The 25,155-nt window shown below is 49.2% G+C and overlaps 8 protein-coding genes across 8 annotated transcripts, besides 1 other annotated feature; 6 read left to right on the plus strand and 2 right to left on the minus strand.

The window, feature by feature from the left end:
• Nucleotides 1-242: 242 nt before the first annotated feature.
• On the plus strand, nt 243-2,094 carry UA08_03998 (hypothetical protein; the record flags this gene model as incomplete). Its single annotated transcript, XM_020266790.1, has 2 exons — nt 243-723; nt 779-2,094. 2 exons carry the CDS (start codon nt 243-245, stop codon nt 2,092-2,094), a joined length of 1,797 nt encoding a protein of 598 aa, XP_020120555.1.
• A 745-nt stretch (nt 2,095-2,839) lies between these two features.
• On the minus strand, nt 2,840-5,485 carry UA08_03999 (hypothetical protein; the record flags this gene model as incomplete). Its single annotated transcript, XM_020266792.1, has 2 exons — nt 2,840-3,187; nt 3,308-5,485. 2 exons carry the CDS (start codon nt 5,483-5,485, stop codon nt 2,840-2,842), a joined length of 2,526 nt encoding a protein of 841 aa, XP_020120556.1.
• Nucleotides 5,486-6,862: 1,377 nt separating this feature from the next.
• On the plus strand, nt 6,863-7,222 carry UA08_04000 (hypothetical protein; the record flags this gene model as incomplete). Its single annotated transcript, XM_020266793.1, has 1 exon — nt 6,863-7,222. One exon carries the CDS (start codon nt 6,863-6,865, stop codon nt 7,220-7,222), a length of 360 nt encoding a protein of 119 aa, XP_020120557.1.
• Nucleotides 7,223-8,025: 803 nt separating this feature from the next.
• On the minus strand, nt 8,026-10,792 carry UA08_04001 (hypothetical protein; the record flags this gene model as incomplete). Its single annotated transcript, XM_020266794.1, has 9 exons — nt 8,026-8,607; nt 8,695-9,120; nt 9,178-9,528; nt 9,615-9,695; nt 9,787-9,856; nt 9,907-9,998; nt 10,245-10,400; nt 10,513-10,650; nt 10,691-10,792. The coding sequence occupies 9 exons, from the start codon at nt 10,790-10,792 to the stop codon at nt 8,026-8,028; spliced, it is 1,998 nt and encodes a 665-aa protein (XP_020120525.1).
• A 2,170-nt stretch (nt 10,793-12,962) lies between these two features.
• Nucleotides 12,963-14,444, plus strand: UA08_04002 (hypothetical protein; the record flags this gene model as incomplete). Its single annotated transcript, XM_020266795.1, has 5 exons — nt 12,963-13,096; nt 13,196-13,263; nt 13,333-13,338; nt 13,396-14,021; nt 14,076-14,444. The coding sequence occupies 5 exons, from the start codon at nt 12,963-12,965 to the stop codon at nt 14,442-14,444; spliced, it is 1,203 nt and encodes a 400-aa protein (XP_020120524.1).
• A 1,628-nt stretch (nt 14,445-16,072) lies between these two features.
• Nucleotides 16,073-17,293, plus strand: UA08_04003 (hypothetical protein; the record flags this gene model as incomplete). The annotated part of the gene is made up of 1 exon (XM_020266796.1): nt 16,073-17,293. The coding sequence occupies one exon, from the start codon at nt 16,073-16,075 to the stop codon at nt 17,291-17,293; it is 1,221 nt and encodes a 406-aa protein (XP_020120527.1).
• A 907-nt stretch (nt 17,294-18,200) lies between these two features.
• UA08_04004 (hypothetical protein) lies at nt 18,201-20,468 on the plus strand (the record flags this gene model as incomplete). Its single annotated transcript, XM_020266797.1, has 1 exon — nt 18,201-20,468. The coding sequence occupies one exon, from the start codon at nt 18,201-18,203 to the stop codon at nt 20,466-20,468; it is 2,268 nt and encodes a 755-aa protein (XP_020120526.1).
• Nucleotides 20,326-20,465: a repeat region (Identified by RepeatMasker using a combination of RepBase library and repeat library created with RepeatScout).
• A 438-nt stretch (nt 20,469-20,906) lies between the features above and the next one.
• UA08_04005 (hypothetical protein) lies at nt 20,907-25,153 on the plus strand (the record flags this gene model as incomplete). The annotated part of the gene is made up of 3 exons (XM_020266798.1): nt 20,907-20,918; nt 21,057-25,035; nt 25,122-25,153. The coding sequence occupies 3 exons, from the start codon at nt 20,907-20,909 to the stop codon at nt 25,151-25,153; spliced, it is 4,023 nt and encodes a 1,340-aa protein (XP_020120529.1).
• Between the last annotated feature and the right edge of the window lie 2 nt (nt 25,154-25,155).

Below are 25,155 nucleotides of genomic sequence, written 5' to 3' on the forward strand. Positions count from 1 at the left end.
GCACGCTAGTCCCAAAAAGTCGATGCTTCGTGGCTTGGCAGACACGTCGTTATCTGGCGTGCCTGAGGCAGAAACCCCCGCTGGGCCGACCGACCGCCGGCGGCAACTCGAAGAGCCTCGCCTTATCGTCTTGAGTCGAGTCTTCCATCTTCTTTAATCCATTCTGATGAAAGCACAGTCGAGAGCTGCATGCAGAGTTCCCGGAATGCATAACTGACTGCCGCTCGGCGTGGAGTCAGATCATGACCAAAGGATGTTATACTTGCCGTCGGCGTCGAATTGTCTGCGACAATGGGCATCCTACCTGTCGCAAGTGCCGCAATGCCGGCAAGGAATGCTTGGGCTACCAGAAGCCCTTGGTCTGGGTCAAGGGGGGAGTGGCCAGTCGTGGAAAGATGATGGGCTTGAGCTTTGACGATGTAGTTGATCAAGGCTCGTCGTCTAGTTCCGAGAATAGCAGTCCCGTCGCCATGGCTCCAAATACTCCTGAGATGCGTCCTCGACCAACATGGCCATCCAATCATGGAGATGGCATTGGAGCCTGGGCAGGCCATCAACTCCTTTTATCGAATCTGTCTGGAAACCAGCAACACTATTCACCTCGTATCGACGACGCTACATTGGTGCGGCTGCACAATGCCTATACAGAGTCGCCAATGTATTCGCTCGTCGACCCGCTCTTTCAAGATCTAAGTAGGATGGAAAGATTCTACATAAACATCTGTAAGGAGCTTGTTCCGTCACGACTCACGCAGGATATTCTAACACTCTGGAATAGTCAGTGGACACTGCGTCAAGTGGTTTGCTCTATACGATGCCGTGAAGAACCCCTACAGGGAACTCTTCCCATATATCAGCAACTCACCACTATTAGCAAATTCGCTAGCCGCCATTGGGGCAATAGAATTCGCATACATGTCAAATGATGACGGCCAGTCTGTCGGTGGTTCAGCGAAACCAGACATGGCTCTCGTGAAGCCCCTCAATTCTCAAGCGTATGAGCACTTTTTGCGGTTTAAGCAGCGTGCTTTGCGTCAATTATCCACAGAAGTATCACGTCATCCCCTAACACGGATTGATGATCGGACACTTGCAGCGATCTTTGTTTTGATCTTGCTCAATATGATCGAATCTGGAGACACGGCATGGATGTATCATCTTGAAGGCGCCAAAAACATACTCAGAGGCCGGCTTTCAGATGTAAACAGTCTGCCTCTCACGAGCGGTATAGAATCGTTTGTCGTCGATTCCTGTCTCATAACGGAGATCATGGGCTCAACTCTGGCAAGACCGGGAGTATTATCGAGACCCTTTTATTCGCCAGGCATGGGCACCGCTGTGCTCAAGCGCCTAGAAAGAACACTTTGGGTTGGTTGCCCGGCCTATCTTTTGGACGCAATTTTCTTTGTCCACGCACAGCGTTATTCGGAGCCAGGCGAGACAGCCGAGTACTCGTTATCCTTTCTCTCCCCATCTGGAGAAGCGACACGGCCCGAGTCCCCGCTCGCAATCCTGCGCCACATTGATACCTTTGACCCCTATGCATGGGCTGAGGACATGCAGTCATATCTGGCATTACCAGATCTATCCCAGCGCATTGCTCTTGCGCGCGCCTACAAGGCTGCTGTCTATCTTTATGCCAGACGAGTTGTATCGAAAATGACTCCCACTACTACTACCTTTTCGTCGGATCGTATTACGACGTCGACTGGGACAACAGGTCCTCTTCGTGACCGCCGGATCGTGGAGAACGAGCTACTTCAAAACCTATCTTTTATCTCGCCCGATGACGAACATTTCAAATGTCTCATCTGGCCCACCTTCATCGCTGGCGCTGAAAGTACTAGCATCGAGCAGCGTATGACCACGTTACGACTGCTTGGGTCTTTATGGAATGGATTCTACAGCTTCAACCTACAAAGCGCCGCCTCCGTGCTAAAAGTTATGTGGGACAAGCAGGATGAGCGGCAGCGCAACAGGCAAGCAGGCGGCACTTTTCTGCTTTCGGATATTGATGAGAGTATAGACGTTGAGGAAGGATTTGATTGGATTCGGGAACTTGATCAGTCGAGTACCGACTGGCTTTTTATATAAACCTTCTTCTAATCTCGGATATGGACGAGTGTCTCTTTTTTTTTTTTTTTTTTCGGGTACTTGCCTCTTACGAACCTATATCCATTAATTTTTATAGATAAATATCCAAGCTCCGTTAACCTAGGTGACAGAAAATGATCAATTGATGTCTGCTTCACAGAACAATAAAACAAGTCTAATCAATATGATAAAAATGCAGAGGTGAAATAATACAGCGGCGCTTTAAAAGATTGTCCTTCTGTGCAATAGTAATATTAATAAATAATAATAAAGACACTGGTTAACGCTCAACATATGAGAAAAAGTATTGAGGGGGCGTGAAATGGAGGAAAAATTCTAAAGAAGGATGTGTCCGTGTGAGAGACAAGGTGGATATAGAAGGGGAAAAGAAATAAATCAACGCCTGCAAAGATTCTCATTTGCTATGCAGAAGAAGCAAGTCACATCACTATAATGCAATAATGCCATTTGAGGGGCGATCAAGACTGCAAAGAAAATTAATGGATGGGAGCGTAGGTAGTGTTAAGAGTGGTGGGAATCTTGATATAACCCATCGTAATGATTCAATGAAATTTCGAATTCCAACATTTCAGAGGAAGAGGGTATCAGGGAGGTAAATATCGATGATAGATAGTGGAATGGATGGATTCTGAGATAGGAAAGAAAAAAGACACAAGGGCTAAACGAAAAATGAGTGGTATTCCTCTAGTATGCTGTTTGGGGGAAGGGGGATTGCTGAACTGTTTTAAAAAACCGCAGCCAGGCCATTCTTTGAGTGCCGCTTGCTAAACCGCTTTTTCCCCTTGATAGATTCAGAGTCCGCTGCTGCCACACTTTTTTGAAGTGTCGCTCGCCCGGATGGTGGTGCATGTTCATTGTGGAATTCCGAACTGTGGTCTAAAGTATTTGTTTGACTGGAAAATGCAGATGACAAATCACGGTATTCATCGCCTGAGTATGTACTGCTTTGTTGAGACAGCGCCCAGTCTTTTGCTCGATCCAGAGTATCGATCCATTCCTGAATTGAAGTCGCCGCTGGCACTGCGCTAGAAGAGCTGCTTTTGGGTTCTTCAAAAACGAAGTGTTTATCTCGCTGTGCACGGTATAGAGTTAGACAATTTCAAATCAGGAATCATGGGAGGACTCTTTAAGAGTCCATCGTAGTTTGGGACAGACGTAGATGAGCAAGGATAAGAGTGTGAATCAAACTTACTGTGTCGACAATCCACGAAGCAGACCCCTTGGCATCTACCGTGCTTCTGTACGTGGTTTGAGGGGTCAACAGTGAGATCTCTAGTTTCACTCGTTTCTCATCACCGGTAGCAGCCGTGATGATGATCCGTGCTGAAGATGTGATCATTACTAGTCTCTGCTTCTTTTTGGTTGTGCTTCCGCCAAAGAAACGAGAAAACTTTCTGGATGTTTCGGACTCTCCGTGACCATTTCGCCCGGATGGGCTGTGAGAAGCGTGGGAAGACAACACTGTTAGAATTCCTAACTTTAGAATGCGCTCATTGTCTTTTTTCAATACCGGAGACCATTCAATGTCGAGTTGACTCGGTGGAGGTAGCTCCGTGATTACGCGGGGGTATGCCCTCGTTGATTTAGGGGTGGACATGGCACCAGAAGGTGCAGCGGAGATGCTTGGGGGAAAACTGTCTTCATCAGCTCCGCTACTCAGCTTGATCGGCTCCCGTGGAGGAGGAACATAGGCTTTCAAGCGAGGTGCTTTTTGCTTCCAGAGTCCTCGTCCCCATGAAATACCGTCGAAAAACTGGTGGTTTTTGATATGCTCAATGGGGAGACGACGCGTAGGGTCCAGCACAAGAAGCCGCTCGACGAGGTCACGGGCAATAGAGGGAAAGCCCGTGGGAAACTCATATTCCAGAGCGACGATTTTTTGAAAAGTCAGGTACTCGTTGGCTGCTTTGAACGGCGGCCGGCCGGCGAGAAGCTGGAAGATGATACAGCCAAAAGCCCACAGATCGCTAGCCTTGCATGCGTTCTTGTCTGTGAGAAGCTCCGGGCTAACGTATTCTGCAGTTCCAACAAACGAACTGGCACGCTCCGATTCTGGGGGGTCTGTGGAGTCCAACGAAGGGATGTCGCCAGAGCCCTCTTCAGCCTTCTTCGATGTATCAAGTATCTTCGCTGTGCCAAAGTCGGTGATTTTGGTATGCATCTGACTGTCCAAAAGAATATTCTCGGGTTTCAAATCGCGGTGTATAATTCCTCGTTTATGCATGTAGTCAATGGTGTCAAGGATTTGCGCACAATAGAACCGCGTGCATTCTTCATCAAATGTAACCATTCGTTTCAGAACCCCAAGTAGCTCCCCTCCTTTGCAGTAGTCGAGAACAAAATAGAGAGAGCGCTCATCCTGAAAGGTATAATATAGCCGGACAATACCGGGGTGATCGGTGAGACGGTTCAACGCGTCTTTTTCAACATTGACGTATTTAACCTTCTTTTCTTTGATAATATGGCGTTTATCAAGGATTTTGATTGCGTATTCGTTGAGCGTCTGGCGGTCAGTCCCGAGACATACTGTACTATACGAACCCTCGCCTAATGTCTGACCAAAAGAAAAGTCTCGAACGCCCTTTTTAATGTAGCGGGAGACTGTTCGCCCACTAGCATCCACCTCCTGCCTAATGCCAACAGCAGCTCCTCGATCTTGCCAATCCTCACTACTCGCTGGAGGTCCATTTTCCATCGCATATGGTGAGCCCGCGGGGTTGCTGTGTCCCATCCGTGAGCCATTTCGCAAAGGAGCAGGGCCATTCGAGCCCATGTATTGGCTTTGCTTGTATGATCTGTCGCTGTGACTATTGTCCCTTGAGGGTACTCCTGCTTGGAGGGCCGCAGATCCACCTCTTGAATCACGAGTCATCCTGTCGGTTGCCGATGCACCGGAATCCGTTCGAATACGATAATTATTCAAGTCGGCTCGGGCAGCTGCCGGCGTGACTCCGGTTGTATAATGATTATGCACGTGGGTTGATGCAGATCGGGGTATGCTTTGATGATGTTGGTTCGAAAGGGGATTCTCTGCCAAGTACGCAACTGACGAGCGCTGCCGTTGAGACGACGCGTTTTCGGAAGGGGGAATTTGCGGTCTATACGAGTTAGATAATTCGGGCATCGGCTCTAGGACAAAGTCAGATCTCAGACCATCCAGTGATGGAATTGTCGGAGCTGATGTGTCGATGTGGTTGCTGGATTGTTCGTGATCAACAGCGGCAGGATGGGATTGTATTTGTGAAGATGAAAGCGAATGACTAGCTACACCTGAAGCAACCGCATCTTCTGAGTCGTCCAAGGAGCAATCGTCAGGATTCGCTATTCTCAGCCCGCCGAGGGATTGTGATAAACTCAAATCGCCGTCCATTTTGAGATCCCTACGGTGTATAACGTGTCTGTCAAGGTTTGGATATGTTTGGGCTCGGAATAACTGGGACAAGACGTAGTGCGAGATGCGCGCTCAATAGACCGGCTAAAAATCAAAACGAGTATAAATGCCCAGCCGAGAGGCACAGATAGGATGTGTACCCGGGTTATGGCGGTGTTGATAGCATTAATATGGGATGATGCATGATACGGAGGACCGTCAAGACCGATAATAGGCGGCGGGCGACTCGCGGAAATTGGAAATCAAAGAGAGTCTGGCGATGAGAAGAATGACAAACGACGGAAGATAGCGGCGGGCAATGGGATGTAGCGGAGAATGGAGAGCGACACTGGCGTGGATGCCATGGCGTGAGTGGTATAAGTTGAATTAGGAGGGGGCAACGGCCTTCAGGGACGTACATTAATTCTTGGGGCCCGCGCTTCGAAAGGGGGGTTGACGGCGACTCTTGGAAAGGGACACGCAATCTTTGCCGCCCAACGTTTGTTTATTTGCGCAGCGATGTATAACGGACACAGCGCATTTGTTCCTAAAGCCAATATTCTTGTTATTATTATAATGTTTGTTTTTGATTCGAGCGCCTTAAAGACTATGTCTGCCGCGTGGCATGCATGCCATCAAAACAAGGCCTTTCGCAGGATGACGTCTCTTTCGAAGCGACGAAACTTATGAAGCGAGCGGTATTGGGCATTTATCGGCTGGATTGAATCGGCCACGGAAGTTTCCTGTCATATGAATATGGTGGTGAATCAAAGTCAGTATGGATTCTGCTATGTAATATATTACATTCCAGATGCTCAGCAAACTATACGACGGTCGGACTGCGATTTCGGGAGAGCAGCGTGGCGGACTGCGTAACGTCTTTGCACAGCCTACCTAAGCAGTTTCAGACCGTCTATCCAAGACACGAGAAACATTATTTGTTGCGGCGACTGGAGCATGATCAAGTCGACAGCGGGGGGGGGGGGGAGGGAGCTATTTTTGTCCCTCTTGGTGGGCCAGATGAAGATGAAGGACCGCGCAGTGCTAGCACATGGTATGAGGTATAAGCAGTAGATACTAGCTACCAAAAGCTGTAGAGTAGTAAAAAGACAGACAGTAAAGCAGAAGCGGAAGTGACGGTTCAAGTAGGTACGGTGAGTATTCTGTTTCGGCAGTTGCTCAGCGTGGTTGTTCCTTCCTCTTGTGCCTGGCAGGTGATTTCCCGATGAGGAAGGAGTACAACGCCTCTCCGTCTCTCACTCCGTCAACCAGGTACCTCCTCGCCAAATATGCTCTTGCTAGGTATATATATATATATATATATGATATAGAACACAAGTTTGTCTACAGCAAGCCTCCTGCATCGAATCAGCAACCATGTTCCGGCCTTCCCCAACCTGGATCTCGCTTCCGGACCACGAGGTATACCAAACTCTTCAGGCAATTCATCATATCCACAGAGCGAAAGCGAGCGTTCCCCTGCACCTTGCCGTCTTCGATTTCAACGATACTGATGAAACCGAAATCGAAGACTATCGTGAATCACCTACGAGTCCTAGCCCTAGCTTTACCTGGTCATCGTCCGGACTATATACACCTAATATGCGCCCCGGCGATGTGCACGTATTGGAGAATCGTATTCGAGCCAGACTCTACGCAGGGCTGAACCCGAAAAGAGTCGCACGAGGAGAGACAAATGATTGGGGAGATGCGAGTAAGACTCTGTGCGGTTCATGAGACGGGTTTTGCTCTTATCTGATATATATATATATGTCATCCTCATCAAGGCACATCGATGTCCCACGGTGCAAGAGAAATTGCGGACTCGACAGACTCTTTATCCTCAACGACTTCTTCATTTGCTGCAACGACAACTCCAAGAGAATAGATTCCGCATGTCAAATTGCTGTCCACGGGTGCTTTTGGTATATATAGCAGGGAGCAATATCTCATATCAGCCTTTCTTATTTTGGAATTCAACATGGAACGGGCACGACGCGATCATTCCTCTCATCAATATGACAGAGACAGGACGAAAGAGAGCCGGACAACCTAGGAATACCTGTATTACTTGGCCAATGAACGATACCTAGGTAGAAAGATTACCTTCAAGTTCATCGAGTAGAATATATCCATGTATTGAATATTGTATCTAAGAAAAAGGGAAGTGGAAAAGAAGAGAACGAGAAGGAAAACGGTAAACTATCGATGCTCCATTCCATGTTTAATGATAAAAAGGGTTCATTCGTCACAAAAAAAGGGTAATATAAAAGTAGAAGGTAGGGAGGACATAAACGGGCAAGAAGAAAAAATATAACAAAGGAAATAAATCTAGATAAGTCTTTGCAAGAAGGAATCATAACAATAAAAATTATGAAGTAGAAAAGGAGAGAAAAGAGACAATCAAACTCAAATGGTAAAAGAGAAATTTATGCGCGCCCCTCTTCAATATATGATGAACATATTATATGGGGTAGAAGAAAATTGAAATGTCACTTTTCTCTCTTATTGTGGTGTTTTCTTTTCATTCCCTCTCAAATTTACTTCTTTTTAGCAAAGACCTGAGCTCCATCAACGAGACGGCGTTCAGTGTTCTGTCGACCGTTGACGAAGTCAGGGTAGTTGAGGGTCAACTCGACGGCACCGTTGACAATGTTGTCAACAGCTTCGACACCAAGCATGAAAGAGTGGTCCTGGTTGCCGACCTCGTAGCGCCAGCTGCCGAAACGGCCACGGGACCAGATACCCTTCTCTTGAAGCTTGGGGAGAAGCTTGGTGAGGGCACCCTCACGCTCGAGGGATGGGGTAGGGTAACCGTGGTCGAAGCGGCGGTGGTAGGTGGAGACGATCTCGTCACCTGGCTTGAGCATCTCGGTGTTGACAAGACCCTGGATGGAGTCCTTCAAGATATTCTCAAGGTCAACGGGCTTGTATGAAGATTCAGAGACTTCCAACATGATGGACCAGTAAGGACCAGCCTTGGGTTCGCTGTTGGCTGGGCGAGAGCCGTTAGCGAGCTGAAGGGTAGGGAGTTTCTTAGATGCGTCTGGCTGGTTGTATGGCGAGTAGTTGGAGAAGATAGTGGCACGGTAGAATGGGCAGTTGTCCTCAGGGAAGTAGAGCTAGGTTTCGTGTTAGTGTAAGCTGACCAAGCGCAATGATCGGCAAGAGCCCAAAAAAAAAAAATTAAAGCAGGATTAGTTACATACCCAGCACTTGTCTCCAATACGCTCAGGGCGCTCTCCACGGATACCAACACCAATGACGTGGGTGGAAGAGTAGAAGAGCTCCTTGGTGTGGTCAATAAGCTCCTCATCTCCAATTTGTTCCGCCAAAGCGTCAACAGCCATGGTGGAAACAAGCTTCTCGTAACCGACAGTAGTACCATCGGCCATGGTAACGACCTTGGTGTTGGGGTTCACCTTGGCGACCTTTCCGTGCTCGCCGAAGCGGGTCTTCTCCTTGGGGAGAGTGTTGGCGACGGCAATCCAGATACCGCCGGTACCATCACGGGCGGGGAAACGGAAGGTGGCATTAGGACCCCAGTTTCCGGCAGTCTTGTTCAGGATGACGTTGGTAGTCACAGCCTTGACATTGGGAGCGGCAACACGCTCACCAAGCCAGGCGCATTGCATCTAATCGAATAATGTCAGCGAACTGCGATCTCGGGAGAGAGAGCGTTGTTTGCTTACCTTGGTGGTGGGAACGGCCCACACCTTGAAGTTGTAGGGTCGCATGAAAAGGTCGGCAAGACCAGTGCCCATTTGACGGAGAATCCACTCGTCGAAGGTCTTGGGCTTGGTGGTGGCGGTACGGGCTTCCAAAGCGGCATCGATCATGCCCTCAATGCAGCGAACCTGCTCCTGCTTGGGAAGCATGGAGATGTTGTTCTGAAAAGGGTAAGGGACCCATTGGCCCTGGCAGCGGACGTAAGAGATACGCTGGTGGGTGTACCAGTCGTCTGGCTTGGGGAGAGCTTCATCAATGCAGTCGTCGAAGTATTTGTAGTGAGAGAAGATGACATGGCCACCGACATCGTACAACTGTCGTCGCGGGGTACTTTTATTAGACGTCTTCCTTTTTTTCTCCCACCATGTACATCAAAGGCGACAGGAATGAGGCGACTTACGAAGCCCTCAGGAGTGACATCGGTCGAGGCAAGACCACCGGGAATCTCGTTCGAGTCGACAATGAGCCATGATGGACCATCCTGGATTCATCACACACGAGTTAGTGTCCTTTCCCCCCCCCTTTTTTTTTTGTGCCCGGCTCCCACGAGGACGGCGGGGGAAGATACGCACAATCTGGTTCAATCGCTTCGCAGCACCCAGTCCAGTTGGGCCGGCACCAATGACGAGAACGTCAACAGAACTGCACAATGGGTTAGCTATGCGCGATACAGCGGCTTCTCACTGGCATACATGTCTGGGTGGCTCATTCTGCCTTGGAGGATATCCTGGAAGCTGGGCACACGTTGTAGAGTCTTGCGGGCGATGTTAAGCATAAGCGAAGCCTTTGTGTCGCGAGCGACGGCAACAGCAATGAATCAGATAGAATTGAGGGATGGAGATGGTAGAAGAACGGAACTGAGCAGGCGAGGAGAAAAAGGGAAGCTGCGAGGGAAAGGGACAGCTGTGGGGGTGGGCGGTGTAGCGTGGGACGTGCCTCTCCTTTTCTGTCTGCGCTTAATTTTCTTTTTCCCTCCTTCCTGCGGCCCTCACAAGCTGTGATTGATCGAGGCCTGTCTTCTAGTGCTAACCGTCGGGTCGAGTGGAGTTTGCCCCTTTCCAGCTCGAGATATCGCCTCGCCCCATTTGACAGCCTCCAATTTCCACTTTTTCTGCGCGGTTCTCCCCTGAATCTGGCATAGTCGTGTGTGCTTGGTGGCCGCCACCATTTGCCCAGCAAAACGTGCCTGTGCGTGACGAGCTGCGTAGTATCATATCACATATGGCACGCTGTCGTATGCAGTGCACGTTGCTCGCAGCGTCCCAATCCCGCCGGAAGCGGCTATCTACAAGACCTACGGAGTGCGCCATTGCGACGATAGGGTTTAGTGATTTGGCCTGTTTGCGATCGATCTGATCGCATATGGCGTGGCGGGATCCGAGATCAGTGAGAAGAAGCTTCACGTCGGTTACATCGGTGTCGATATGGGAGAGGGCCTACGTAACGTCAGGGACCATTTGTTTTGTAACTACGTACTCTACTCGCTCCTAGGTAGGGAAATGGAGCGTTGTAGTTGTGCGCAGTGGTACGGCAATTAATCTTGTACTCCGTGCTATGCCGGATATTACGCTCAGACATCCAGGAGCACAATATGCCTTGGATCGCTGTGATAGCATGCCTAATCGGGCGGTCAGTGTTGGATGATCATGTTGCTTGACATGACAAGGTACGACGATAGTTAGTTAACTATGGCTCTCCTTAATCATCTGGAACAAGGATGGCAAGTTTGTTGACACGACTCGGTTAGTTACAGATTTGTGGTCCCACTGATGGACGTGCTTGAAGGATTTATCTGGTAGTCGATCAAGCCATGAATCCATCCCCTAGGCGTCGGCTGGTGATCGCGGCTGTTGTTTCTGTGGCCGGTCCATCTGCCATACGGAGTGTAGGGAGGGGGAAGAGGAAATCGCTGGCCCGTGATTGTGATTTTGCAAAGATACAATAGCCTCCAAGCTTGTGCATCGCTTGTTCTCCCTCATGGCTGGATTTAAGCTCTCGGTAGCTTCTGCACGCAATCGGCCAGCAGCAGATAGCCACGCTGGCTCTGATTGGCCCGCTGCGTCTGACTAATCGAGGCAAATTAGGGGCCGTGTGCCAAGACGTTATTACGCGTCCCAGCGCGATTTTTGGGCGATCTTCCATTCCGCCATCAATCAAGTAATAACATCAAATATAGGAATACAGAAATATACATACGCATACACAGACATATACACATACACAGCGGTGGAAGAGTAGTAGCTCCGTCTCCATGAGAACCAGCGCCCTTACGGAGATAGATACTCCGTTCACAACCAATGCCGTAGATCCCCAAGCATCATCAAACATGGATCTAAGTTCTCCAGATGCGTAGTGGGTGTTGTACGTACGTCAACTTGCAAAGCGATCTAGGATAATCTCACCGCTTGTGGCGACTTGCAAGCAACAGTAACTAATTATTGATTGTATGAGATATCTATAATCTTACACAGCCCCAGGGCACAAGAGCCTGGCCAATCACTCACCCCGTGGCCCTTTCGCCTCTCAACAGGCCGCGCACCGTCTAATCGACATGGGTTGCTGTCTTCCAGAGGATACGAATGAAGGTCGGATGTCGAATGTCGTAATGCACATTCCCAGACATATAAATAGAATGGCAGTGAGACACGACTGAGCCGCAACAACGGCCACGACGACAGGACGACGGAAGCGGATTAGGTGTCATCATCTTCATCTCGGACCTGAAACCGTGTTTCAAGCCCAGGCACGGCCCCTTGCCAAATGGGGACTCGCCTCGCCCAGCCCAGCCCACAGAGCCCCCGCCCCCTTTTCCTTTTTTTTTTTTTTTTTTTTTTCCCTTTTTATCCCATTCCCTGCTCCTGCCGTTCAGACACAGCACGTTCGCTGGTTGCGGCTGCCGTAAATAAACTTGGCCGAGTACAGTAAGACGGACGCTCCACTTTCTCGCTCCAGCGCAACTTCACACCTTCACACCTTCACACTGTCAACCTTCCAAGAAAACATTCACAGGCGCCTTGTCGCTGTAACCTCGCCCTCCAGAGCCAGGACTGAGCACCGTCCGTCTCTGATTCTTCCCGTCGTCCATTGAACTGCCACCGCGCCTAAACAAACCCACGGCCCTGGTCGATCTCCGCCCGTGCTATACCTGGTTGGCCTGGTTCCGCTTAACGGGCCTCTTTAGCGTCAGCCCCCAGCGACCAGCGATTTACGAACTAGGAAAAAGGAGAAAGGACGGGCTATCCGTACCGAGCGCGTACGTGTTTTCATTTCCACCACACGCTGGCCGAACCAAAAGCCCTCGTCCCCTTCCCTTCTGGAAAGAAGTCTGCCGTCGCTTCAGAGAAAGAACCTTGCCCCCCTCCCCACCCACCGAACCGCTGCGACACTGCCATCCCTTGAACAGTCAAAAGCCTATTCTGTCCTCTACCATCATCATTACCTCTTCTTCCTCTTCCCATGCCCGTTTACGTGCTTCTTCTCTAATCGACCCTTTTAACTTTTTTGTTGCTCCTTGTTTTTTTTTCCGGTGTTCGTCACCTGCTTACCAGCAGTCGATCACAGCCACTCGTTAAGCCTCGTTACGTTTTTTTAAACAGCCCGCCTTCCATACCGTCTGTTTTAATCCACCTAATTTTCTCAACCGCTCCTCGTGGCATCCTCGTCGTTCGGCAACAGCAGCCACTTTCGGCAGCGCCCCTTCGATCTTCAACGTTTCTTCAGTGAACAAGCCCATATCCTTGCTACGACAATGAGCTCCGACGGCGAAAAGGTCCGCACCTCTGGCGAGGTTTCTCGCCCCGAGCCCGTCTTGCCAACTGTCAACCCAGCTGCCGACAAGTCGGAGCCTCCCAAGGCTGCCCTGCACCCTGCCTTTTACGTCTCGTGAGTTTTCCACGGGGAAGAAAAAAAAAGGCTATTGAAAGAGAAAAATAGTATACAATCGTGAGGTGGGAAGTGACTGTCGCTGACCTCCTTTTACAGTACTTGGATCGCCTTGAGTTCCAGTGTGATCTTGTTTAACAAGCACATTCTCGACTATGCCCAATTCCGTAAGTGCTATGAAGATGCTTCAATGACCGTTAGTTTGCAGTGGTGCTAATTTGTATATCTTCGAATAGGTTACCGTATGTGAAATGAGTTTGCCGTTCTGATGATCATCGTATAATCTAACTGAAGTCTAGCGATCTTCTTGACAACATGGCATTTGTTGTTTGCTACCATCATGACTCAACTCCTCGCCCGTACCACGACATTACTTGATGGTCGCAAGACTGTCAAGATGACTGGCCGTGTCTACCTCCGTGCCATTGTCCCCATCGGTCTCTTCTTCAGTCTGAGTTTGATTTGTGGAAACGTTACCTACTTGTACCTCAGCGTCGCTTTCATCCAAATGCTCAAGGCCACCACACCTGTCGCTGTTTTATTGGCTACCTGGGGATTGGGAATGGCTCCTGTGAACTTGAAGGTGCTTCTCAATGTTTCGGCTATTGTCGTCGGTGTCATCATTGCCTCTTTCGGTGAAATCAAGTTTGTCTTCATCGGTTTCCTGTTCCAGATCGGTGGTATCATCTTCGAAGCCGTGCGCTTGGTCATGGTCCAGCGCCTGTTGAGCTCTTCGGAGTTTAAGATGGACCCCCTCGTCTCTCTTTACTACTTTGCTCCCGTCTGCGCTGTCATGAACGGTATCACCGCTCTTTTCCTCGAAATCCCGAGAATGACCATGGGCGATATCTACAATGTTGGTCTGCTCACTCTGTTGGCTAACGCCATGGTTGCATTCATGTTGAATGTCTCTGTGGTCTTCTTGGTAAGTGATACGTTTTGATGACTACTCTCTTTCTGTTACTAACTGATTCGATAGATTGGCAAGACTTCCTCTTTGGTCATGACTCTCTGTGGTGTCTTGAAGGACATACTTCTTGTCGCCGCCTCAATGGCTATCTGGCACACCCCCGTCTCTGGCCTTCAATTCTTCGGTTACTCCATCGCCCTCGGTGGCCTGGTTTACTACAAGCTCGGTGGTGAGAAGATCAAGGAATACACGGGCCAAGTTCACCGTTCCTGGGCCGAGTATGGCAACACCAACCCTGGTCAACGTCGTCTCGTCATCATCGGTGCCGTGGTTATCGGATTTTTCCTGTTTGCTGGTGCTCTTGCCCCTAGCTACGCACCTGACTCGGTAGACCGCGTGCGTGGTGCTCTTGGTGGCGCCACTGCTGGTCGCTTCTAAACCGATGTTCAGTGCGACCGCCCATGGGAGGATTCTCGCTTGTCAATCAAAGCCAAACATTGGTATACCTAAGAGGCTGTGGTCCTAGTATGGGGGACTTATCGAAGAACTCCTTCATTATGAATTGGCACGTCTATTTTGGGCGCTCTTGAGATTGCCCTTGCGCCACACTACTTTTATGATCCAAAATTTGATGCCGACACATGCATCGATTACAGAGAAGGTCTTGGTATATTATTTTCGCGACTGCAACGGTTGGACCCGCTGGAATTTTGCAGCCAGTTGTGTGTAGTGTCTTGGAACGTCTTTAACCCTTTTTTTATTCACCATTTGATCCTTCTCTTACGCTTCTTTTCTTTTATTTTTTTCAACAATTCTCTTCTGCCCACAGGGAAGGGTCTACGAAAATATTATTACCCCAACTCATTTTATGTAACGGTTTCCTTCGATCATTGACTGCATCCTCTTGTGCACATTTAGGTCGTCTCATTTTCATGCCGCATTGTGACTATACGCGCAGCTTCTTTGTCTTCTTGTTCGATGTGTTTAGATTAGATGGTGCACCGGGGTTTGGGTGCCGTTGTGTTTTTACTATGGCAAAGTTTATACGGAAATCAGAATTCATTTCATGAGAGTCCAAACGCGATGTGTAATCTTTACGTACGCCGCATAAGGGATGGTCAGTGGTCGTGCGTTGCCATTTGAGGCCTTCCACACATTCTCTGGCCTAAGGCAACGGTTGCTCGCCATTCTCATTGGCGGTTGAATTTTCGCTCCGTAACGCGGTTCTCCAATCACAGAGCCCGAATTCAGCCACCGGGCGGAATGTCAAGGCTATGGTCTCGTCCATCACGCCAATCATGGCTACTGCTGTGGGTCCGGCGCCGGTACTGCAGCTGCGCAGCCGTGCGTAATTTTTTCCGCCAGGAATGCGCGTACTTTCAGGCACGGCGCTCGCATGCTTGTCATCGCCGGGGCAAAGTTTTCCTATTGGCCGGCCGCGCATGGTCGTCAGCTGCTCCACCGCCCAGGCACTTTCGGCCTGGATCGCGCCTGCCATTGGCCCAGACTCTTCCTCCGCATCGATCGCATCGTACACTCGCCAGAAAGGGATCCGCGGCCGCATCCGTCGTCCATCATCTTATCCTTCGCTCTTCATGCACCCAACCAACCATCCTTCCCGATTCCTCCGTTCCCGCCGTGAGCCTCGCCCTCCGACTCGTCTCTTTCTGACTTTCTCCCTCTTTCGCCCGTCTTGCCCATTCCACTGTGCTTCCTATCTTTTGTTTTCTCTCACTTCTCCTTCCGTCTCAACAGCTTCTTATCACGTCTCTACTCTCTTTGCCTCCTTCCGTCTTCTTCTTCGCGTTCGTTACACTCGCAGTCACGCCGCTTGCCTTCTTACGCTACCGCACCTCCTTGCTAGATTGCGCTCGATCTGATTCTGAAGCCATATCATATCTGCTTTGGTTGTGATATTTGGCCTTGGATGCAAAGGTTTCTAATTGCTCACTTGAGACTCACTCACCTTTTTAGACAGACAGATATCATTGAATCTCCTCATAAATCCTCACTTTATATACTCCTCACCGGCCACGCTGCAAACTTAAACACACCTTGTCGTCAGCATGGGTTCCGTTCTATATAACAACTTCTCCGAAGGCCCAGCCATGATCCTCTCCCCTTCTCGAAACCATCCATCATTTCAATTTCCTTCTCAGTCAATGCAAGGTCTCCAAGCATTTGATTCTGGCTCGTGGTCTATGGACGCCGCCTGCGCGAACCCATTCAAAGCGCCGACGCGTCATTCGTCTTCCTGGACACCCGCGTCCTCCTCTGCAAAGCCTTTATTTACGAACCCTTCTCGCAAGCGATCTCGAATGGATAGCGAGGACGATGACATGCCCAGTTCGAAGTTTAGCGTTGTGCCTCCTGTCCCTTCAGTGGAGGCACCAGTCTATGGTGAAGGGATGGCTCTCTTGAATCCTCGGACTGGTCTGGCTGTGTCTGCCGAAAGCCAAACTGGCACGTGGTACGAAGAGCAGGCTCAAATGAGAACTACGAAAGCTGCTTCATCATCCAACAAGTCTCAACATGTACAAGATACTAGTAACCGAGATGGCCCGAGCCGTAAATCCCAACGCCTGGACACCTCCGCCCCAGGAATCGACGATGTCGAACTTGCATGGATAAGACACCAAATGCAATCTACCACCAACGACGATAACCGTCGCAAGAACAATCCTTTCAATACGGCAGATGAGCCACGCGTCGATGATGTGACGCTTCTACTTGGTATTAGCTGGCAACGTGTCAATCGCGATGGTGACATGGCCCCTGCAGTCTCGGGCTGGGAAAAGTATATCAACAATCATTTTTCTAGATATCTTCGAAATGCCCGCATTATTCTCAAGAATCGCAGCCTTAATGCATATCTGGTTGCTGCTCTTCCAGCACACGATATTATACCTCAAGATACAGTTCCTGGGTATATGAATAATTCAACCATGCCTAGTATCTACCAGTTTGATCCATCTTCTTATTTCTTTCTCTTCAAGGAGGACTTGACAGAGGGACAGCTGGTAGCCTCGACTCTCGACAATTGTCTACAGAACCTTCGATCAACACCTGTTCAATTTGAGGGTACCGACATCCTTCGCGCATCTGACCGATCTCCTGAGCGTGTACTGGCTCCTGAGAGAAACGACCAGGTCAACAGTCTTGTTGGAAACGGCATTCCAGTTGCATCCATCAGCAAGGAAGACCATGCTGTAATCAATGGCGGGAAGACGAGTTTGAGCAATGGTATGGTGATGAGCATGGGGACGGACATGGACATCGATTTATAACTTTCTATTTCTTCCGCCTTTCATCTTGTTCGCCCTTAAACTCGGACATCTTTACATCGACATTTTTTATTCTCTTTTTTTCTGGAATATGATCTCGAAATCAACTGAAAACGACGCGTTTGCAGCTTATCATCAATGTCTTATTTGCTACTAATTCTTACTGAATGCCATGGGAGGGTCGCGGTTTTATATATACAAATCATGATATTACAGAAGATCAAAAAGGGCAAAAAGGAACAGTAAGTAATTGGAAAAAAACAATGAAAAGCAAATTTTACCATTTATTTCCGTACAACCTGTCGTAAATACAAGATTAACGTAACGGAATCAATAATGACCACTGAACAAAGAAAAGGTGAATGATCTAATATTCAGTCTGTACGACAATGAAATGCAGGCGGTACTTAATTCGGAACCGACATGTAGTTTTTGCTCGGACGAAGTATTTTAATTGATGGGAGGCGGAATCGAAACCAGCCTGAGAATTCTGGCTGCAGCCTGGCTGGGATCACATGACCTGCCCGAAGTGCTCAACCGTTCCGCCATCAGATCGAGGCGAAATTTCTTTCGCTCGGAACTCGCGCCGCGTCGATAGTTTCAGTGCAGCCTGTCTTTGTTTGCTATTCAAACGTGCGACAGATATGATATACTATCGTATGAAAGGGGAGAGACGCTATTTTGCTTCTTTTCGTGCTGGTCTCTTTGGATCGCCCTAACGGATCAGCACAACTCTGAGAGTTGAAAAGATTATGACTCTTACGCGACTTTGAATAAATTTCGAGAGTCGACATCAACCAAAAAAAGAAAAAAGGGGGAATTAATTATACCCGATGATATACGTCGGATATTCAAATTCCGAGAAGCAGGAGATATCAAATAGCGTTACTTATTAGGTGATCATCCAGCCATGCTTCCATTCAAGCCATCATTTCAACCGCGGCAGTCGGTGGGCAGGCTGCAGAGCCTCCGACCTCCTCAGTCCGGAGCCATTCCACTCAAACGCCCTCAAGGAGCCATACCACCAAAGGCCCCTGGCAGCAGCGGCATTAGCAATGGCAGAAAGCCGGAGGACAAGAAAACTGCTCAGTCTTGTCCGAATCCCAGTTGTCCAGCGCCTGATATCATTCATGACGATGACATGAACATGAAAGTCTGTAGGACTTGTGGCTCCGTCGTCAGCGAAGATACGCTAGTCTCAGAAGTTTCCTTTGGAGAAACCTCTGCCGGTGCGGCTATTGTCCAGGGCTCGTATGTCGGTGCCGATCAGACTCATACGCGCAGCTCTGGGCCGGGCTTCCATCGTGGAGGGGGCATGGAGAGTCGTGAGATTACCGAGCAGAACGGTAATCGCTACATCCAGCAAATGGCCCTGGCGTTGGATATCCCCGAGAGTGCACAGAAGGCTGCTGGTCAAGTCTTCAAATTGGCTGTCGGCTTGAACTTCATACAGGGTAGGCGCACCAAGACGGTGGCTGCCGTATGTCTGTATATTGCCTGTCGACGCCAGGCCGGGAATACGGTCATGCTTATTGATTTGTCGGATGTGTTGATGATCAACGTGTTCAAAGTCGGTCGTGCGTATAAGTTGTTGCTGGAAGAACTGCGTCTCGGCGGCACAGTCTTCACCATGAACCCGGTCGACCCCGAGAATTTGATTCTGAGGTTTGCCAGGCAGCTCGAGTTTGGGAACAGGACTATGCACGTTGCCAAGGAAGCTGCGAGAATTGTGCAGCGCATGAATCGCGACTGGATGACTACCGGTCGTCGTCCCGCGGGTATCTGCGGAGCTGCTCTCATTCTGGCAGCACGAATGAATAATTTCCGACGCACCGTGCGTGAGGTCGTTTATGTTGTGAAAGTCACCGAGGTGACGATCAATCAACGACTGAACGAATTCGGTTCTACTGATAGCGGTGGTCTTACTGTAGATCAGTTCCGCTCGGTGCATCTCGAGAGTGCACATGATCCCCCATCCTTTAATCAGTCAAAGACGAAAGAGGGTCGAAGGAAAAAGGCAATAGTAGTAGCACCAAAACAAAAACCAGCGCCAGAGACTGCAGCAGAGATTGAGGGAAATAAGTCTGTGCAGCAGGAGACTGCGGCCGCTACTACAGCTGCAAGTCAAAAACGTATTGATGCAGATGGGTTTGCTATTCCTGATATTCCTATCGATCCTGCATTGACTCAAATGTCGTATAACAATACCGCCGATGGCGCGGTATCCAGCATTGAGGCGCAACGTCTGGCCCAGTCAGCCATCGATGATGCAGAGGCAGAGGCAGAGGCATCAAAGTCCAAACGTGGGAGGAAGAAACAGTCATTGCCCGAACCGACTCCCGAAGAACTTGCTTCCGAACAAGCACTAGAGAATGAAATGAATCAGTTCCTAACCCAGGGCTCCGACATGGTGGAAGCCGCAACTACCAGCCGAACTGATACAAACAAAACTACAGCAGAAAAGCCGGCAGCACCGACTCGGCCGCCAGTGTCCGACAGTGCGGAAATCGAAGCGTCTGAATTCGAATCTGATCCAGAAGTAGCAAACTGTCTTCTCTCGCCGGCCGAGGTCGAGATCAAAGAGCGCATCTGGGTGCACGAAAACAAAGATTATCTCCGTGACCAGCAAGCCAAAGCACTGAAACGAGCATTCTTGCAGAGCGAGGATACGGATGGCAACCATGGTCAAAGAAAGCCGCGCAAGCGCCGGAAAGGCCGGCTGGGTGATGTCACCTATCTCCAGGGCGAGGATGGGAAAAGTAGTCGTGCGTCTACGCCTGCAGAGGCTACCAGGATGATGCTTGAGCAGAGAGGGTATAGTAAGAAGATTAATTATAAGATGTTATTCGATTTATACGGTGATGAGGGTGCGGCGGAGGCCGAGAAGGCCGAGGCAGAGAAGAAAGGTCGGAGCCAGAGCGTTACGTCTCAGGGACCTTCTTCTTCAATCTCTTCTTCTACTATGAAGCCCATCGATACGATGACTGCAGCCACATTGACGACACATACCGGCACTGGCACCACCGGCGGGTTCAATGAAGCTGACTATGATGATGATGAAGATGATGAAGAGGCAGCTGAGGACGATGGCGACAAAGATCACGACGATGACAATGATCTGGAGAACGCCTTTGCCGGAAATTATGACGAGGAGGACTACTATGATTATGACGATTAATCTATACAAAAAATTTCAACTATATTATTAGGATATCATTAGCTTTTATCTACATTGCTTGCATTGAGCGAGGAATGATTATTATTTCCATTTTTTTTTCTTCTTTCATTTCTGCTCTAAGTAGCAATGAGTTGTGGCAAATCGTGCTACAGACAGTCTCAAAAGTCGGTGAGCAGACCGAGTCCTGCCCATCATAGTATACGTATCGACAGGCAGATTCTAACAAACAGACAAGGCACACCAGAGAAAACAACAGAAGAAAAAATCATCGAAAACAGCCCGCGACGCATTCGGCCTGTAGCACAAATCGCTCAGCCTCAGGTCGGCTCTGATTGGCCGGGAGCCGCTGCGGCATTTGTGCGTGGTTGAGTTACGTAATCAGTGGCCTCTTGCCTAAGAAAGAAGGCAAAAAAGAGATCCGGCACAAAAAGCGCAAACATGACTATTGCTGTTTGTCTTTGCCACCTGTGCTTGATGTGTGATGGATACATAAGTTCAGCAAGAGATCATTCGATTCAGATCTTATTACCATTTCAAGCTCTTTCGCATTCTGTCCTAATTGCGTATACACTACTACGTTACGTATAGTTACAGCGAACGATGCATACAACCGACGACGCAGGGGATAAGCCAGGAGATCTAGTCACGGTCCTCCTGGCAACAAACATCCACTGTGCATCATGTGTTGCGCTGGTCAAAGAGCTCCTCGGCTTCTACCGGTCCGTCAAGAGGGTCGACGTCTCCATTCTGCAGCAGGAAGTACGGGTCTATCATGGACCGGAGATAAGTACATCTGATCTAGCAAGGATGCTGATTGATGCTGCGTTCGAAGTGCAACTAGCAACTACCACTCAAGATGGCTTGGGGAAACGGATTCTGGAGTCCATCGACACTTCGTCTTGGGTTACGTCGGCGCCTGTTGTACGGCCGCCGTTGCTCAAGCCTGCCTCTTATAATAATAGTAGGACCGTGCGAGGAGATCAGGAAGCGTATGAGCTGCAACGCAGAAAACATATCGATAACTGTGAGGCGTGTCAGAATGAACGGCAAGCGGAGGAGAAAGCATATGCACATGAATATGGCGACATACGGAAAGAGAAAATAATAGAGACGCCGCCGACACTGGAGTCCATACACGTTGCCCAGCCAAGACAGCCAGATGTTTTCAACGCTCGCCTCAGTATATCAGGAATGACTTGTGGTGCGTGCGCGAATTCGGTCACTGAGACGATACAACGGCTAGATTTCGTGAAGGAGGTTTCTGTGACTTTGTTGACCAACAGTGCTGCTATGACCTATAACGGACCAAAGGAGAACATCGACAAAGTGGTTGCCGAAGTAGAGAGTACCGGATTCGACGCTGCAGTTGACATGGTGGAGAAGATATCCCAACAACCGGAGGAGGAAACTTTTCCAGAATACGAAGCTCGATTCAGCATTGGTGGAATGACTTGTGCTTCTTGCGTGAATTCTATTACTCACCACGTTAAGCAGCTAGATCAGGTGAAGGACGCTACTGTTAGCTTGGTGACCAATAGCGCAACGGTTGTTTTCTCTGGCGAGAGATCCTATAGCGAACATGTTTGTGACGAGATCGAAGCTATCGGCTATGACGCATCGCTTATCGAAGTTGTTCAACGAAACGCATCACCTTCCGATGGGAATCTTGTTTCTAATAAATTCATTGCAAACATCAGCATCAATGGGATGAGCTGCGGTGCATGTGTTGGGAAAATCACTCAAGTTGTCCAAGAACTTCCCTATGTTAATGATGGTGTGGTAGACTTGCTCTCTGCTAGTGCACGGGTGGAGTTTGAGGGGAAGGATAATGTGAAAACGATATTGGATGAGATTGACGGCATCGGCTACGAAGCAGCGCTTATTGATTGTAAGCCGTTGAATGAAGAAGTTTCGAAACCTACAGAACGAACAGTGATGATTCGAGTCGACGGAATGTTTTGCCACCATTGTCCTGAGAAGGTGCTGTTGTCGTTGAAAGAACTTGACGAGAGTATTCAAATATCGAAAGAGCCTACACAGAAAGACCCAATTGTGAAGATTAAATATACGCCCAAGCAGCCGGATTTGACAATTCGCAGAATTGTGTCGACGATCAACTCGTCTCACGAAACATTCAAAGCAAGCATCTACTACCCTCCATCTATTGAGGACCGCTCTCGGGAAATGCAACTTCGAGAAAGACGCCGCTTTCTCTTTCGTCTGGCCTTCGTCCTGATGGTTGCTATACCGACCTTCATAATCGGTATCGTCTTTATGGATCTCGTCCCCTCGGACAACAAGATTCGGCAATACCTGTCAGAGCCAATATTTGGTGGCTCAGTGTCTCGTATGGAATGGGCGATGTTCTTTGCCACTACCCCTGTCATGTTTTATGGAGCAGACGTATTCCATATCCGAGCCATGAAAGAGGTTCACGCCCTGTGGCGGCCGGGCAGTAAAGTGCCACTTCTGCGTCGATTCTACCGCTTCGGTAGCATGAATCTGCTGATTTCGGCGGGGACGTCGGTAGCATACATTGCCTCTCTGGGTGTGCTTATAGCTGGTGCTGTAAAAAAGTCTTCATCTGCCGCCAACGTGTCGACATATTTTGACAGTGTGGTCTTTTTGACTTTGTTCATCCTGGCTGGTCGTTCTCTAGAGGCCTACAGCAAATCGAAAGCTGGCGATGCGGTCTCTGATCTAGGGAAATTGAGACCAAGCGAGGCTTTGTTAGTTAACTCTGTCTCCCCGGGAGAGGATAATGAAACTACCGTTGGTAGCGGTGTTCAGAGGATTGAAGTCGATTTACTCGAGATCGGAGACACTGTCATTATCCCCCATGGTGCCTCCCCTCCAGCAGACTGTATAGTCAGCAGCTCAGGCAAATATCAATTTGACGAGAGCTCTCTGACGGGCGAGTCAAGGCCCATTACCAAGTCAAGTGGTGACCAGATCTATTCGGGATCTGTGAACGTCGGTCAGCAAGTCTCTGTCAGGGTGACTGAAGTTGGAGGCGCCTCGATGCTCGATAAGATTGTCAGCGTTGTCCGAGAGGGACAAAGCAAAAGAGCACCTATGGAAAGAGTCGCTGACGTTATCGTCGCCTATTTTGTTCCTATTATAACCCTCATAGCCATTCTAACATTTATCATCTGGCTTGCACTTGGCCAATCCGGTTCTCTACCACTTGGATATCTTGACACTTCGCTCGGCGGCTGGACGTTTTGGAGTTTGCAATTCGCTATCGCGGTCTTTGTGGTGGCATGTCCATGTGGTTTGGCACTTGCTGCTCCCACAGCACTTTTTGTCGGGGTTGGTTTGGCGGCGAAGCGAGGTATTCTGGTCAGGGGAGGTGGCGAGGCTTTTCAGGAAGCTACACGTCTTGATGCGATCGTCTTTGATAAGACTGGTACCTTGACCGAGGGTGGAAACTTGAAGGTATCCGAGCATGAAGTACTCAATAATTCGGATCCTCAGAAGGTCGGCATTGCATGGACACTGGCGTGCGAGCTTGAGCAGACTAGTAATCACCCTATTGCCAAGGCGATTGTTGAATTTTGCAAAGACAAGATGAAGATGTCTGAAGGCAGCAGAATAAGTGTGAGGTCGTCTGACATCCTCGAGATATCCGGCCAAGGCATGAAGGGCCACTTCACACTGGCTGTTAATGGCGAGACAAAATCGTACGAAGCTGCTCTTGGTAATGAGCGTCTTGCGAAGAGCGTCACGGGTCAAATGTCCGATTCACAGTCCTACTTTTTTTCCAATCTCTTATCCAAGTACCAATCCTCCGGTCGTTCTACGGCAGTGCTACTCCTCCGCGAGACTCAATCCTTAACCACAAACGGCGAAGTAAAGGAAACTAGTACAGATACAGACGATTCAAGTCCCTTCACTCCCTCCATAATATTTGCAACGTCCGACCCTATTCGCTCCGAATCCTGTCATGTCATTTCCCAGCTCCAGAAACGAAATATATCCGTGTACATGTGTACTGGAGACAACGAGAAAACCGCGTATGCCGTTGCTTCTACCTTGGGTATCCCGCACACCAATGTGCTCGCCAACGTGATGCCGGCTCAAAAGGCAGATTTCATTCGCAAGATTCAGTATTCATCGTCATCATCTTCGCCAGACGAGGAAAATCTCCCGGGAAAACAATCCCAAAACGCCCAGCAAAAGAGAAAGATAGTCGCCTTTGTAGGCGACGGGACAAACGACTCACCAGCACTGGCCGCTTCGGATGTCAGTATCGCAATGTCCTCCGGTTCCGACGTGGCCATCTCCGCATCGTCATTCATCCTTCTAAACTCGAATCTCAACAGCATATTCGAGCTGGTCCAGTTATCTCGGCGGGTCTTTAATCGCATAAAATTGAACTTCTTTTGGGCCGCGGTGTACAATGTGATTCTCGTACCTGTCTCGGCTGGCGTGTTTTATGCCATACCCGATGGTACCAAGTACGTCACTGTCGCCGATACCCAGGTCCAGGTCAATGGGCACTGGAGATTGAGTCCTGTTTGGGCATCGCTTGCTATGGCTTTGAGTAGTGTCAGTGTTGTGACGAGTAGTCTGGCGTTGAGGATTGAAGGAAGGCATATTAGGAAAGTGATGAATTGGATTTTGAGAAAATGATTACTCTTTTTCTTACAGGGCTTGTGGTTTATCGCGATCTTAGCATCTAATT

Source organism: Talaromyces atroroseus (genome assembly GCF_001907595.1).
Source record: "Talaromyces atroroseus strain IBT 11181 chromosome Unknown scaffold_4, whole genome shotgun sequence".
In the NCBI taxonomy this organism is placed as follows: Eukaryota; Fungi; Ascomycota; class Eurotiomycetes; order Eurotiales; family Trichocomaceae; genus Talaromyces; species Talaromyces atroroseus.